At 35.2% G+C, this 17,562-nt stretch overlaps 2 protein-coding genes across 2 annotated transcripts; one reads left to right on the forward strand and one right to left on the reverse strand.

Moving 5' to 3' along the window:
* Positions 1–1,185: 1,185 nt before the first annotated feature.
* LOC117315813 lies at positions 1,186–2,415 on the forward strand. Its single transcript, XM_033870212.1, has one exon. The coding sequence runs from the start codon at positions 1,186–1,188 to the stop codon at positions 2,413–2,415; it is 1,230 nt and encodes a 409-aa protein (XP_033726103.1).
* Positions 2,416–15,870: 13,455 nt separating this feature from the next.
* Positions 15,871–17,085, reverse strand: LOC117315814. Its single transcript, XM_033870213.1, has one exon. The coding sequence runs from the start codon at positions 17,083–17,085 to the stop codon at positions 15,871–15,873; it is 1,215 nt and encodes a 404-aa protein (XP_033726104.1).
* Positions 17,086–17,562: the final 477 nt, after the last annotated feature.

Raw genomic sequence — 17,562 nt, forward strand, 5'->3', positions numbered from 1 at the left:
TTATTACATGAAGAATGATGTTATAAAATACAAAGTTTATATTATCAAAGCTTAACATGACGTTCTTTTGTAAACTAAATTTATACAATGCCACTAATTTACGTGACATCATATTATAACTGTGTGTTATAGATTTAGAACCATCACGGTATGCAATATGATATACTATCAGGATATATAAAACACATATTATATATATATATATACATACGTCATATGGTGAAGCTATCACGTTTTCAAAGTTAAGGTTCATTCACAATATACTGTTTTACCTCGTATTTTCAAAGTTAAGGTTCATTCACAATATACTGTTTTACCTCGTATTTTCAAAGTTAAGGTTCTTTCACAATATACTGTTTTACCTCGTATTTTCAAAGTTAAGGTTCATTCACAATATACTGTTTTACCTCGTATTTTCAAAGTTAAGGTTCATTCACAACATACTGTTTTACCTCGTATTTTCATGTTTCCATTTCAGACTCATTGAGGATGACGTATCCACACTTGTACCAAACAATCCGCTTGGTCAGTTACACCATACTAACAGGGGGCCTTCTGGCCTACTTGGTTTTGTATGGCCGGTTACATAATTGGCCTGTCATAGGTCGGGGAGAACTAAGGATTATCTCAAACAAAACAGTGTCACGTGATATGTCCGTCAGTGATGACGCCCAGATATGCCATATCCCACACTTAGATCCATTCTCGCCTGATGTGAACAAATTCATTCACGTACGTAAAAGTTATTCTTGTCAAAAGTGGAATCTAATAACATACCAGAGAGATTTCAAATTGATCGTAAACAAAACGGTAATCAGCCAACACTACCGGAATTTCTCAAAATGTTCCTATCAGCCATATGTAAAGCAAGTCGATAGCCACAATGGGATGAAGTTACTGAGAGAGAAATTTATGAATTTTACCGAATTCATCAAAGCCACAGACGAATTTTGTGTAGCTGTTTGCTTCGACAAAAACGACAAAATTCTTACCAAGGAGCATCACGCCTTTGTTATAAGAAACCAAACTTTAGTAAGAGTAAGAAATAAAGCCAGATCTGTCACCCAAGGCGAGACTTCGGCGAATAAAAGGCCAATGGATGTTGTAATGATAGGCCTAGAGTCAACATCGGCAATGAATTTCATTCGTCATATGAATTATACAAGAAATTTCCTTAGGAAGAAAATGGCCGCCGTTGAACTGGAAATGTATAATAAAATAGCAATAAACACATTCCCTAATGTAATTCCAATGATGTTAGGTATCCCAGTGCAAGAAATGAACGACACCCAGGGCTTCCACGACCATTATCCATTTATCTGGAAGGATTTTAAGAAGGCTGGCTACGTTACCCTCATGGGCCAGGATGGGACTTCAATGGCTGCTTTTCATTACTTGCGTAAGGGGTTTAGACAGGCCCCTGTCGACTACTACATGCGGCCCTATATATGGGGACTGGAGAGAACCAACAAAATTGGACTCTGTTCGGGGAATAGACTTGTATTACAATGTATATTTGATAAACTAGCAGATTTTATTACAACATATCATGACGTTCCGAAGTTTACCTTCACGTTTATCAATGATCCGTCACACGACAATCCTAACGGTTTAGGTGTTGTAGATCTCCCTCTGATGCGAACACTGTCAGATCTCAACACACGTGGTCTACTCAACAATACCCTACTGTTAGTATTTGGTGATCATGGTAGTAGATATGGATCAATTAGGAGAACATCTCAGGGTATTCTTGAAGAAAACTTACCTGCTTTTTATGTTTCTCTTCCGCGTTGGTTTCGTGAAGAGCACAGCGATTTATACGAAAACCTCAGAGGAAATCGAGATAAACTAACCAGTAATGTTGATGTTTATGCTACACTTCATGATATATTAGAACTTGGCAAAGGTCACGTGACGCCACGGGTCACTGGGAAATACGGAACCAGTTTCCTTAGGAACATCAGAAGAGGTCGAACGTGTGCCAGTTTGCAAATACCAACTAACTTTTGTATGTGTCAATCATCCAACCATTCCTATCCAAATACATCTAAGATTGCCCACGATCTTTCACAGCGGGTCGTCAAAGAAATAAACACCATGCTTTTAAACGTGTCTCATCTATGTGTAAATCTGACTCTAGGCACAATTCGTCACGTTTGGAGATTGCGTAGCCAACTTAAGAATGAAACAAACGACTTTTCTACTAAGATCTACTTTGTGGTACAGTTTACTGTTTTTCCGAGTAACGCTGACTTCGAGGCAACAGTTCGATATTTCAAAGGAGAGTTTTCCCTTATTGGAGACATATTACGTACAAACAAGTATGCCGGGCAGTCTGACTGTGTCTTACGTCATAAGAATGCTATTGTTTTGGAAAGATATTGTTATTGTCGTAAATTAATTGATGACTCATAAGAAAGTTTCAAGCAAAAAGCGATGCTGATAGTTTTCGACACTGTGCACGAGTAAGTTCATTTGTGTTTATAATTTTTTAATGTTTTTCATATTCTTAACTCATGAAGGAGCTATGCATGACAGCTGGTTATAACTGGGGTTAACCTCACAACAAAAACGATATACGTATTTCTCACGCTCAGCTGTGATCCGTTTACGGTTGTACCAGTTATGTGACCTCGTGTGATATCTTAGTAAAGCGAGGCAGGCGTGGCGGAATATTCCTATGCGAATACACTGCGACAGAGTTTTGCGGATTTTCTTTACAAATGTGATAGTTATTATATCATAATTAGTCACAGATATGAGTGTACTCTTCTTTCATTTATGAATCTTAGAAATTACTCTGCAACTCGTATCTGCTGTTCGAACGTAGGATTGTCCCTTTAATACTGTTAGAAAAGACTAATTATATTTTGAGTCATATTTCTAACAAAACGTATAAAAATAATCAAAGCAATTTTCTGGATTGATTTTGCTGATATAAACAAGGAAATGACGTTGTTGTAAGGCTGATAGTTATGAAAACAATATTGTTTTACTTATTTATTTATAAATTAACTTAACATCAGCAGCAAGAAAAGGTTTACGTTTAAATTAATAATTGAAATCACTTCAAATGAAAAAAAGAGAGCACAGAAAACGCTAAGAAACAGCTGGCTGTCTTAGGATGTTTATTGACGGTATTTAATAACCTTTATTGAGTGTTTATATTGGTTTAGCCAATGATGTTATCAATTGGTAAAACGTTAGTTTCGATATGTGGTCTGACTTGTTCGATAACACTTATTATATGAATGGTTCCGTTCTCACCGCCAAAATTCTCATTTTAAGATATAGTTTCTTATTTTTAATGTTTAAATGACGCTGATTAAAAAAAATAGAGCGTAATTTTTGACATTTTAGATAAACACAACATACTGCTATAGCTTATCTTTATGTTCTGGTTGTTGTCTTAAATGAAACAAAATCAATTATTTTATCAGGTAACGTTTTCCATTTTTAAATGTGATTTTCTTATGAATTGCATGTAAAACAATCTAGTCAAAAAGTCCCTACATGTTTTGAAATTAAAAAAAAAGGAAATGGACAATCTTTATATCGATCTTTTAATCTTTTAAATGTTAATATGATAACCGGCCATATTATCAATGATTTGGTTTTAAAAAATTCAGGTGAAAATGAGTGTTAAAAAAGGATTAGAAATGCACAGTTTGTATTTCGTTTTTATTGACTTTATTTGATCTCCGTTGTGGTGAAGGCAAAAAGGCTTCTGTTTGCACTCATCATCTTTTAAACGTTTCACGTATATTTTATTAATATGAACTGGTATCAGTCAGCTTTAGGATTGTATTTCCGAGTTATGATATCGAACAACTGTTATCTATCACAATGTTAATCAAGGCGTCATTATATAATTGAGTTGTTGATATTATCTTCGTGTCAGTATTTTGTCTCAATACAGACCAGTTTGTTCATCAATAACAGTCGATATTCCTTGAACAGCTGGGGAAATATGTCTGGTAATGTCCACCTAATTTGCTGTTTTTTTGTTTGACGTTCAGCACGGAAGATAGTTATAGACACGTGTTTCCAGATTTTGATGATAAAAAACCCAAATCCTCCAACATCTGGTCACATACATTTCTGATAATCACGGTATACTGTAGTGTATGGAGTGGGACATGAGTACTAGTGTCTGTACACGCGACAGGACGGGTAAACTGCGACAGGTGCGATGTGGTTGTCTGTATGGTACGACAGGACGGGTAAACCGTGACAGGTGCGATGTGGGTGTGTGTATGGTACGACAGGACGGAGGACACGTGAAAGGTGCGATGTTAGTGTCTGTATAGTAATAGAGGTAGTTTGGGAGTTATGTGGACATTCTATTCACAGTAATTATCATAATATGAGAGTAAAAAGCATGAAACCATACCACTGGCGAAATCATTCCATGTATAAACGTATACGGTTACTAAGTGTTGATAATGTTACTGTTCTTCGTAAACTTGCTAGATATATATTTGGGGCTAGTACAAACGAGTGACGTAAAATATGTACATTTGAATATCGACATAATATATGTTAATGTTCATCGTGTATTATTGGCATTTAGAGCATGTTGTTTGAAATCATAGCGGATAATGACACCTACATGTTGTTGTTGTTATGATGATGATGATGATGATGATGATAATGATGATGATGATGTTCTGTGAATGTTTGTTAACTAACTACTTGGTAGATATCGTGGCTTTGCCACCAAAATGTATATATATATATATATATATATGTATATATGTACTGATAAACCGAATGGTTGAAAGTTATAAATGAATTATATTGGAGACACTAAATAGAGTCTTGACGGTCCAACCATTCCCTTCTGGAAATCATATTAGACAATGAGCGAAGGCGCAATACCAGTCGCCGTCGGCAATGAAGCTAGCGAAGCTCTGAGCTGTAATACACACGATAAAATATTAGAAAAAAATTGTGTTTTATACAACATTAAAACGAGAAAGGTGATGGTGGTGGACGTCGCCATACTGGTCTCTGAACTGTTACCCAAACGCAGTTCTACTTTCAATAGTTATTATTTTACACGATTCTTTGATGATCTGTTCATTGTGTCGGTTTCGCATCATTCCCGAATAAATGTGGATGATTTTTGTTATCCTATCGCAGACGTTGTTTTCGTAAATACCGTTAAAACAAGGCTACCTTACGTCGTTTTCTGATCTAAATCAATAACGTGTGTGTCAACCACCGGCATCAGTCTCCGTTCTTCCTCTCCTTCAAAAACTGACCCCATCGAGGGGTTTATTGCCCTTTGGGGGATATTATTCCACTCCGGAAGAAGGGCCTGTGTGAGTTGAGCGACGTTATATTGGCATTGACGCGCTTCCCAACCCCCTCGTAGCTCCTCCCACAAATGTTCGATTGGGGACATATATGGACTGTATTGTGGTCAATCAAGAAATGGAGCATTGTTTTGAGGTAGAAAGTCACGACAAACCCTAGCAACATGGGGACTCATGCTTTCATGCTGTAGCGTAGCGACAAAATGAACGAAAATAAAAACATCCGGATAGGTCCAACATCTATATATATACAACTGACCAGGATAGGTCCAAACATCTATATATATACAACTGAACAGGATAGGTCCAAACATCTATATATATATATATAGAACTGACCAGGATAGGTCCAAACATCTATATATATACAACTGACCAGGATAGGTCCAAACATCTATATATATATACAACTGACCAGGATCGGTCTAAACATCTATATATATACAACTGGCCAGGATAGGTCCAAACATCTATATATATATATATAACTGACCAAGATAGGTCCAAACATCTATATATATATACAACTGACCAGGATAGGTCTAAACATCTATATATATACAACTGACCAGGATAGGTCCAAACATCTATATATACAACTGACCAGAATAGGTCCAAACATCTATATATATATATATAACAGACCAGGATCGGTCTAAACATCTATATATATATAATTGACCAGGATAGGTCCAAACATCTATATATACAACTGACCAGGATAGGTCCAAACATCTATATATATACAACTGACCAGGATAGGTCCAAACATCTATATATATATATATAGAACTGGCCAGGATAGGTCCAAACATCTATATATATATATAACTGACCAGGATAGGTCCAAACATCTATATATATACAACTGACCAGGATAGATCCAAACATCTATATATATATAATTGACCAGGATAGGTCCAAACATCTATATATATATAACAGACCAGGATAGGTCCAAACATCTATATATATATATAACTGACCAGGATAGGTCCAAACATCTATATATATATATATAACAGACCAGGATAGGTCCAAACATCTATATATATACAACTGACCAGGATAGATCCAAACATCTATATATACTGAAACGAAAAAGAAACGCAACTTCAAATTGTAGGTTTAATAAAATAATACTTGTGAGCATTATGTTTAAATTTCATATGTAATAGTTAATATTGAATATTGATGTAACATCCTTTAAATGTTTAGAGATTTTTAAGAACAGGTCACTTTGCTAGAAGGTCATGATTGGTAGTACCCTACGTGAATCCAAGTTGAAATGGCAGCAGTTTTGAAACCGTGCCCTAATATCGTGTGTGTCCTCCTCGAACAGTTATCACATCTCTAATTCTTTGTTGCATTGAGTTCATCAGGGCATTGACTTTCCGTATTGGAATGTTATTCCATTCTTGGACGAGTGCATTTGCTAACTGAGGGAGGGTATTTGGGGGGTTACGGCGATTTCGAATTCTTCTGTCTAATTCATCCCACAAATGCTCGATTGGGGACAGGTCGGGGCTATATGGAGGCCAATCTATAGGAACAATGTTCTGTGTCGCAAGAAAGTCTCTACAGACTCTTGCAACGTGTGGTCTCGCGTTATCTTGCTGAAAGGTTAGATGATGCTGCCTAACAAACGGCACAACATGGGGCCTAAGGATCTCATCCCGATAGCGTACGGCCGTTAAATTCCCATTGACTATCACCAAAGGCGTCTTCAAACCATGGGAGATTCCCGCCCAAACCATAACTGATCCACCCCCAAATCGGTCGTGTTCCAAAACACAGGCGTCAGCAAAACGTTCGCCTCGACGCCGGTACACACGTTGACGGCCATCTGCTCGAAATAACGTGAATCGAGATTCATCGGTGAAGAGCATAGACCTCCAACGTCTCATAGGAAAACGTCTGGGCATATGTGCCGTTGCCCATTGCATACGACGTGCTCGACGTTGCGGTGTTAGTGGTAAACCAACGTACTGTCGCCTTGCACGCAAATTAGCCTCACGCAGTCTGTTGATCACTGTTTGGGGATGAATTCGACGGTTATGATTACCAATCGTATTCCTTGCCGTTTCAGCGGCCGTTAATCTCCTGTTACGCAGGTGTGCCAACCTAAGAACCCGGTCTTGACGTCGCGACGTTACGCGTGGACGTCCTGATCTCAGCTGGTCATCGACTCTTCCTGTCGCGTTAAGACGTGAAACTAATCGACTAATAGTCGATTTGTGAACTCTGAATTGTCCAGCGACGTGAAGTTGCGTGTTCCCTGCCAGAAGCATCGCTATAGCACGTCCTCTATCAACCTTTGATAACCGTGGCATAATTGTAAAAGGAATTATTGTTTGCAAAAGTATTGGCGATGATGTGGCTCAATGTTAGTGATGAATTGATACTGGTTTGAATGAAAAAAGAACGCATATGTTTGTACAGGCACGGTTTTTGATGTTTTTACCGCGCCGGAAGTGCATAGGTCTCTAGTCACACTTGGGTGATTTTGAAGATTGGTATGGGTGTTAGGCAGGGTGCATGTTTATTTCCGCGATTTTTATACAGATATGTATATTTAATACAAAATTAATCACAATTTTCCATGTTGCGTTTCTTTTTCGTTTCAGTATATATATAATTGACCAGGATAGGTCCAAACATCTATATATACACAACTGACCAGGATAGGTCCTAACATCTATATATATATATATATATATATATATAACTGACCAGGATATGTTATAACATCTATATATACAACTGACCAGGATATGTCATAACATCTATATATATATACAACTGACCGCGATAGGTCCAAACATCTATATATATATATAACAGACCAGGATCGGTCTAAACATCTATATATATATAATTGACCAGGATAGGTCCAAACATCTATATATATGCAACTGACCAGAATAGGTCTAAACATCTATATATATATACAACTGACCAGGATAGGTCCAAACATCTATATATACAAATGACCAGGATATGTCCAAACATCTATATATATACAACTGACCAGGATAGGTCCAAACATCTATATATATATATATAACTGACCAAGATAGGTCCAAACATCTATATATATATACAACTGACCAGGATAGGTCTAAACATCTATATATATACAACTGACCAGGATAGGTCCAAACATCTATATATACAACTGACCAGAATAGGTCCAAACATCTATATATATATATATATAACAGACCAGGATCGGTCTAAACATCTATATATATATAATTGACCAGGATAGGTCCAAACATCTATATATACAACTGACCAGGATAGGTCCAAACATCTATATATATACAACTGACCAGGATAGGTCCAAACATCTATATATATATATATAGAACTGGCCAGGATAGGTCCAAACATCTATATATATATATAACTGACCAGGATAGGTCCAAACATCTATATATATACAACTGACCAGGATAGATCCAAACATCTATATATATATAATTGACCAGGATAGGTCCAAACATCTATATATATATAACAGACCAGGATAGGTCCAAACATCTATATATATATATAACTGACCAGGATAGGTCCAAACATCTATATATATATATATAACAGACCAGGATAGGTCCAAACATCTATATATATACAACTGACCAGGATAGATCCAAACATCTATATATATATAATTGACCAGGATAGGTCCAAACATCTATATATACACAACTGACCAGGATAGGTCCTAACATCTATATATATATATATATATATATATATATATAACTGACCAGGATATGTCATAACATCTATATATACAACTGACCAGGATATGTCATAACATCTATATATATATACAACTGACCGCGATAGGTCCAAACATCTATATATATATATAACAGACCAGGATCGGTCTAAACATCTATATATATATAATTGACCAGGATAGGTCCAAACATCTATATATATGCAACTGACCAGAATAGGTCTAAACATCTATATATATATACAACTGACCAGGATAGGTCCAAACATCTATATATACAAATGACCAGGATATGTCCAAACATCTATATATATACAACTGACCAGGATAGATCCAAACATCTATATATATATAATTGACCAGGATAGGTCCAAACATCTATATATACACAACTGACCAGGATAGGTCCTAACATCTATATATATATATATATATATAACTGACCAGGATATGTCATAACATCTATATATACAACTGACCAGGATATGTCATAACATCTATATATACAACTGACCAGTTAAATCCCCTGATCACATTGAAGCAAGAGACAAGTTTTAATTGAGGTGCAAAATGTAATTAGTCAAACTTCGGCGTATAAGAAATTAAACCATCACGATGTCAATACCCGAGGCAGCTGTTGGTAATGTTAAAGGAATATGTGCTTTACTCAAGTTTCCTACGACAACAAAGGGAACGCTCTCTACAAAATAAATCAATTCAGAATGCATGACTGATCAGAGGACATAACAAGTAGTCTGATTTCTTCCTGTTATATCAAATATTATACAAAACCAGGTGTTGACTCATCAATCAATTCATGTCTTTTGTTATCGGAATGAACACAATCTAAAAGTGTATTTGAAATTATATCTCTTACTGCCTTAAAATGCATACCTGCTCATGTTTATCATAGATTAACTGTAATTTTGACATTTTTTCTAAACTATTCATTCACTGAAATAAGGTTTTTGTTTCATTGTACAAAGTGTTATCCTCCATCTTCATATTACGTTATTCTCATGTAACTACTGTAAACAACAGCTGTACTGATACCACTGATGGGTAATTATTGGTTATAGGTGGCAGTATGGACCTATTATAATAGTCATGATAACTCCATAGCAACTCTTTAATGAACAAATCATACGCATGAGACCTGAAGTTAAGATATCTTTCTCTGGTTTTGATTAGGTCAGTCTCTATTAAACGTATCTTTACTATATAAATAATCATTGTGTATTTTAATTTGCGTTAAGATATTCTATACTTTGGGTACATAAAGACATTGGAAAAAAAACCGGACACACACTATTTCGAATAACACAATATAACAAATGTTCAAAATGCACGAGGTAACTACTAATCATATATAGATAATTAATCCCGAGAGTAGTTTATGTTGTATCTGCCTTTAAACATGTTTGTATGTACGGTCAAGAATGTCGAAAATGACTGATGGTTTGGTATATGTGTGCTTTCCGTCCACACGAAGTTATTGAACAAATGTACAGCCAGCATTTTCCCCGGTTTCACTATGAATGGAGTCGGCCGATATAAGACTTTAGAAGTCTGATAAAGCATCGTAAACCTCAAGATTGATGTATAACTAACTCGCCACCCTAACAATATAATATAGAGATAGCATATATATCACTATAATTATTTTTTCTTTGTTTTCATGGTAAATACTCAAATGCGATTGGTCAAAAAATTCTTTTCATTCTTCTATGAAAGAAATTCCGAGAATGGCGCGAAAAATGTGACGTCACAATACGACAATTGACGTTGCGTATTGATTTGAGAAAAATAATCCCATTTAAAACCAGTGAAATTGTACATAAAACGTTTTAAATTAGAAAATTATTTTTATTGTTTTAGTTTCATCGGGGTATGAAACTAATTTTGTTTGCAAACTTCTGTAAGAATCCGCTTGGCGGCAAACAAAATTTGTTTCATACCTCGATGAAGCTAAAAAATAATGACATCAATGCTTAAATAATGGGGACTTTGTTATATAGGTTTCCGGCTTTATCACGTTTATATAAGATAACATGTCCCAGTGGAAGATGCCCATTACGATACTCCCGTTCTGTACAGTGAGACCAATAATCCACTTTTATAGAAAATTTTACAATCATCAAGTCACCAAATGTTACACTTAGCTGTATAACTTATAACAGCTATACATCTCGCCTTCTTTACCGTAACACCAAAAAACACAAATTCAAAAGGAAGCAACATTCCTTTTGTGTGTGTAATTTGTAGCATAGGGCTTATTGATTACGGCACAACAATAACCAGGACAATTTGAATAAGATACAATTATTATGGCATTGATACATTATATAATGAAATGACAACCAATTGAAAAGTAGCAGACTATTGATTGGTAGAACACATCAAGTTTTGCTCTCACGAATATCATCTGGTTTGAGCATGACGTCAATTGTAAACCTAGAAGTGCCTGGAGGAGAGTTTACGAAAGCCCCCAATAATATTGTAGTAAGATATCATGAATATTAACCGTGACATCGTCTTTCAGATTTTGAGTTGATTCTTTTTTTCTTGAAGAAACATTTGTCCTTTCGACTTACCTGTATTGAGAATACATTCTACGTGTATGTATTGGGAGAAAAAAATCCGTCTTTTCAACGATTACCGTTAGCATCATTCTATGTATATTTCAATTACTAGAATACAAATACTTCGGTTTTATTTATTTACACCCTGGGAACTTTAAAACTTTATTTTAATATTCACAGCATTCGAACTTCAAATGAGCTATTGAGGAGATAGAGTAATTGGTGCATTTATATGAAACATATATTGAAATAATTAATTGTGTGAAACCTCCCAGAAAAGACTGTGATTCTGAGATAACGTGATTTATTGTTAAATCAATAAATTTGAATTAAAATTAATGTAACACAGAATTTTGATATCAAAATATATGAAGCATCTACCCTATCAAGATATATCCCATGCACTAGATTTGAAACATTTATAAACCCAAACTCTTGTATGAGAGACACATTTCAAGCATCAATTGTAATATCCTTTGAATTCAATACTTTGATATTAACTAGTTGGAGTTACGGGTTTAAAAATATTTCGTTTTCATTACAATTTATGCACAGAAATGTCTTCTGTATCATGGCCGATTAAAAGTGCTACCTCACTAAAGCATACTGCCGAAGATACCAAGCAGGACACTCCACCCGGTCACATTATACTGACAACGGGCGAACCAGTCGTCCAATTCCCAAAATCCTATACGCTTAGCAGGAGAAGAAACTACCATTTTCAAAGATTGTGGTATGTTTCGGCCAGGGGACAGAACCCACAAACTTCCTCACAGGACCAGAAGATCAATAAAGGCCAAAAGTGAGGTATTACCTAGGGAGATATAAGGAAGAAGAATGTTGTTCAGAAAGAAGAGAACAGATAAGATCGTCAATGTAGTCACCTCTTACGAGCATGCAATGGGGGCAGCAGGGACAATTATCACGCCCTACCTACAGGACATACCAGAGCGTATCCTTCTATCCGTCAAATCATAACAATGTTTACAACAACACAACTGTAGAAAATATAGAATACACCACATTATAAATCATCATCCACCCCTCTCCCAACCCAATCATAACGCCGTTTACCACAACACAACTGTAGACAATATAAAACTCGTCACATTATAAATCATCATTCACCCCTCTCCCAACCCAATCATAACTCCGTTTACCACAACACAACTGTAGACAATATAGAACTCATCACATTATAATTTTGTTTCGGTACAGAACACATGTAGTAGTACAGTAGGAGAGCCTGGCCACGGGCTGTTGTTTTCGTGAGGCAAATAAATCCTGTATTACATGCATGAATATGTAAATTTAGATGTATATAACAATTGGTATATTCATAATGAAGTAGTTTATTAATAGCTACTAGCAGACATGTTCATCAGCCGACAGATTTTGGGTGAGTTGTGGTTTCAAATTTCGGATATATTTACTTACTTGGTCACGCCATAGCGTGAAATAATATGGCATTTTACAATGTAGCCGACAACGACTTGTTTATACACAATACATACATGAATAGGACAATAATACGAAGTAAGTCGGAATAATATTTTATTGAATAAAATAAGTTGATGACACTCTAATATACGAAGCTGATATAAGATGCTTTGTTGGTTCTTGTAATACTGTTAAGCCATATTGATAAGACAGTCGACGAGAAGTAACTTCTACCATTTGTTTTTTTAATCTAATAGCCATACAAAGATAGGATACTTTATATAAATCACTAATATTAAGTAAAACTTTTATGAGATATACAAATGTTTATGATTTTAAACTGATACGATATGATATGATATTTAAATATCAGTCGAACTGTGTCTAGAAATCTAATAGCAAAGCCTGTATGCCAGTAGAAAGCAGCGTGACAGAAATCCATGATCATTTTATCGAATACAACAGGTTAAATAAATATAATTTCCTTAAAAACATAAGATTAATTCTTGTTTAAAAACAAGATCACTCCAGAAGCAGTATCTGAATATGAGCTAAAGTTGGTTATTTTAGTACAAATGGACGATATGTAATTCCCTTGATAATACTAGATTCTAGAAGTTGTATAAACATGCACTCTTAACTTACATATTAACCAAGGGGAAGTCATTCTGATCTACCAAAATGTAGATAGAATAGAGAAAACTAGAAACAGTATATGGTATATCGGTGTGATAAAATATTTATCTATATATGAATACACACAGTCAAACAGATCTGCTGTCTCCCTAGTACTTTCGCGGCTACATCGTGCCGCTTCCTGATAATCCCCCGAACGGCGGCACGATGTAGCCGCGGAAGTACTAGGGAGACAGCAGATCTGTGTTTAACTTTTATTTTATTATTATTTACCGTCACATGGACACATTAACTGTATTCTATGAATATATATAGGTTCCTGTAAACAGATAGACTATATTAATGAAAAACGTAATAATAAATTCAACGTTTTCTTTGAATCTACAATTTTATGATTAAATGCTTGCAAACAAGCAAACATTCCTTTTATTTCAGTAGAACTTAGATACTTGCAATATTAACCTCGAATAACTTTGTTTGTGAGTTACACTTTTACCTTTGTATATATATAATGGTATATATATCCTATTTCAGTAACACATGCTGTATGCATTCTTTATTGACTTGAATTACGTCCTATTTTGATTTAAAGTTTTATGTTGGAAGTTCGATTTTTTCTTAAAATTGCTCAGTTCTTCTGATTAACTTACGTAGAATACTTTCATAGATAATTCAAATTCGAATATCTGATGAAATTGGTCAGAATATGCATACTGTACACAATGAAAACATACACATTGTATATATTGACGTGTAGCCAGTTTCTATTGGTAGATTATAGATACATTTTATTGTCAGTTACAATTGTAGTTCATACTTAAACTTAAATAATGATAAATCTCATTTATTTCCAATACAGAGGGTAAACCTTTTATAGAATTTTACTTTATCTTTTACAAAATAAAAGTAAAAAATAAAGAAAAATAAAAAATAAAAAAATAAAAAAAATCATATATTTTTTTTTTATGTTTCACAATACTTAAAGCAAATTGAAGACCTGTACTGGTTTCCAACCTAAATACACTATCGGCCGCGTAAAATATAATTGATAGCTTAAGGCACATGTAAATATTAGTCTTACACACATCTCTTATATCACCAAAGGGCTCTATTTTATCCTGTGTGAACAAATCCTCTTTTTCCATTTAGAAATATTGCAAAAAGAAGAAAAAAAAATGGCCACTTAGATTCCTTTGTTTCTCCCCGACATTACACCCTCTACGAAACCCACATGAATGTATGAATTTTTTTTTCTTTTTTTGAAACGTGGAGTATCAGTTTTCACCCATCAAAACAGATATGGATATTTGACATTGGAGTATATATTTTTAATTATTATTATTATTATTATTTGGTAGAAAATCCTCGAAGCCCCTTGTGAACCAGATATAAGCGTTCATAATCAGATCATGTTATATGGCATTCAGATAAGATAGAGGTAATTACATTGGAAGACAATACATTAAAGATTTCGCCCTGTAATTATCAGGGTTTTTAGGATCACCTTTGTTTCTTTATAATCAGGTTCAATTACTTTAATAATACCTTTAATTAAATCGTGTTCTTTCTTTTGAAATCAATCCAGTTAAAGCTTCATTACAAGGAAAGTCCTCAGTCATAGTTAACACGTCATCAGGTGTATCACCTATATTGAGTGTTTTGAAATAGCTCGTGTTCTGGTATATCAGCTTTTATTTTTCTTACAACAGTATTTTTTTTTTATTTTTTCCAAACTAATGTACATGTAAATTATATCCGAGGTCATCTCAAAATTGTCTTTGTTTTTTACCTGTTACAACCACGAGAGGCTATGGCTAACACTGCTAATCAGTCAAGTGGGTCGTATAATTAAAGGAGTATCTCCGTAATAGTAATTCATATATGGGAATTACTTAGATAATTCATTTAAATGTGAACTTTTCTTGTTCCGGACGTAAACTGAATATAAAGATAAATACCCAAATACTTTATTTTATAACAACAATGCCATTTGCCTTATCTTTATAAACAAAATAAATCCAGAACATTATTGCGATATGTTATATACTTGAAAAGTTGTATGTATCATTACCTTTTTTCAATGATCGATACCTACATCTGTTACTTTTTACATCCCCCCTCAAACATATCATTAATCGTTTTATTTACGACAATAACAATATCTCTCCAAAACAATAGCATTCTTATGACGTAAGACACAGTCAGACTGCCCGGCATACTTGTTTGTACGTAAAACTTCCCCAATAAGGGAAAACTCTCCCTTAAAGTATCGAACTGTTGCCTCGAACTCAGCGTGACTCGGTAAAACAGCAAACTGTACCACAAAGTAGACTTTAGTAGAAAAGAGTTTCGCTTCATCTTTAGGTCGGCTACCTAGACTCCAAATATGGCGAACATTGTTTAGTGTCAAATTTGTACATAAACGAGACACGTTTAAAAGCATAATGTTTATTTCTTTGACGACCCACTGTGAAATATTAAGGGATATATTTGATTTTGTTGAATAGGAATGGTTGGATGATTGACACATGCAAAAGTTAGGCGGTATTTTTAAATCGGCACACGTTCGACCTCTACTGATCCTCCTAAGCAAACTGGTTCCGTATTTTCCGGTGACCCGTGGCGTCACGTGACCTTTGCCAAGCTCTATTATGTCCTGAAGGGTAGCATAAACATCAACATTACTAGTAAGTTTATCTCGATTTTCTTTCAGATTTTCATATAAATCGCTGTGTTCTTCACGAAACCAACGTGGAAGAGAAACGTAAAAAGCTGGTAAGCTTTCTTCAATTCGACCCTGAAATGATTTCCTAATTGGCCCATATCTGCTGCCATGATCACCAAATACTAGTAGTAGAGTATTGTTGAGTAGACCACGTGTGTGAAGGTCTGACAGTGTCCGTTTTAGAGGCAGATCTACTATACCTAGTCCATTAGGGTTGTCGTGTGACGGCTGAGTGATAAACGTGAAGGTAAACTTAGGAACGTCATGGTATGTTGTAATAAAATCTGCTAATTTATCATATATACACTGTAATATCAGATTGTTTCCCGAACAAAGGCCGTGTCTATTAGTGCTCTCCAGCCCCCTTATATAGGGCCGCATGTAGTAGTCGAGAGGGGCCTGTCTAAACCCCTTACATAGGTAATGAAATATAGCGATTGAAGTCCAATCCTGGCCCATGAGGGTAACGTAGCCAGCCTGCTTAAAATCCTTCCAGATAAATGGATAGTTGTCATAAAACTTGCGGCTGTCGTTCATTTCCTGTACTGGGATACCTAACAACATTGGGACTATATTAGGAAATGTATTTCCGGCCAATTTGTTATACCCTTTCAGTTCCACGGCCGCCATTTTTTCACAAAGGAAATTCCTTGTAAAATTCATATGACGGATGAAATTCATACGCGATGTTGACTCTAGACCAATCATTACAACATCCAATGGCCTTTTCGTCGACAGGGTCTCGCCTTTGGTAGCATTTCGGTTGCTCTGCCTTAACTTGATTAAAGTTTCGTTTTTGATCACAAAGGCATGCTGTTCCCGAGTTAAAATTGTGTCGTTCATATCGAAGCAAACAACAGCACAAAATTCATCAGTGACTTTGATAAATTCGGTAAAATTCATGAATTTATTTTTCAGTAAGCTAATTCCATTGTGATCGTTTATTCGTTTAACATACGGCTGATATGAACATCTTGAGAAGTTCGGGTAGTGTTTACTGATAACCGTTTTGTTAACGATCACTTTTAAATCTTTCTGATACGTAATAAGATTCCATTGTTTACAAGTATGATATTTACGTACATGGATGAATCTGTTCACATCAGG

This window comes from Pecten maximus, chromosome 17 (assembly GCF_902652985.1).
Source record: "Pecten maximus chromosome 17, xPecMax1.1, whole genome shotgun sequence".
NCBI lineage: Eukaryota > Metazoa > Mollusca > Bivalvia > Pectinida > Pectinidae > Pecten > Pecten maximus.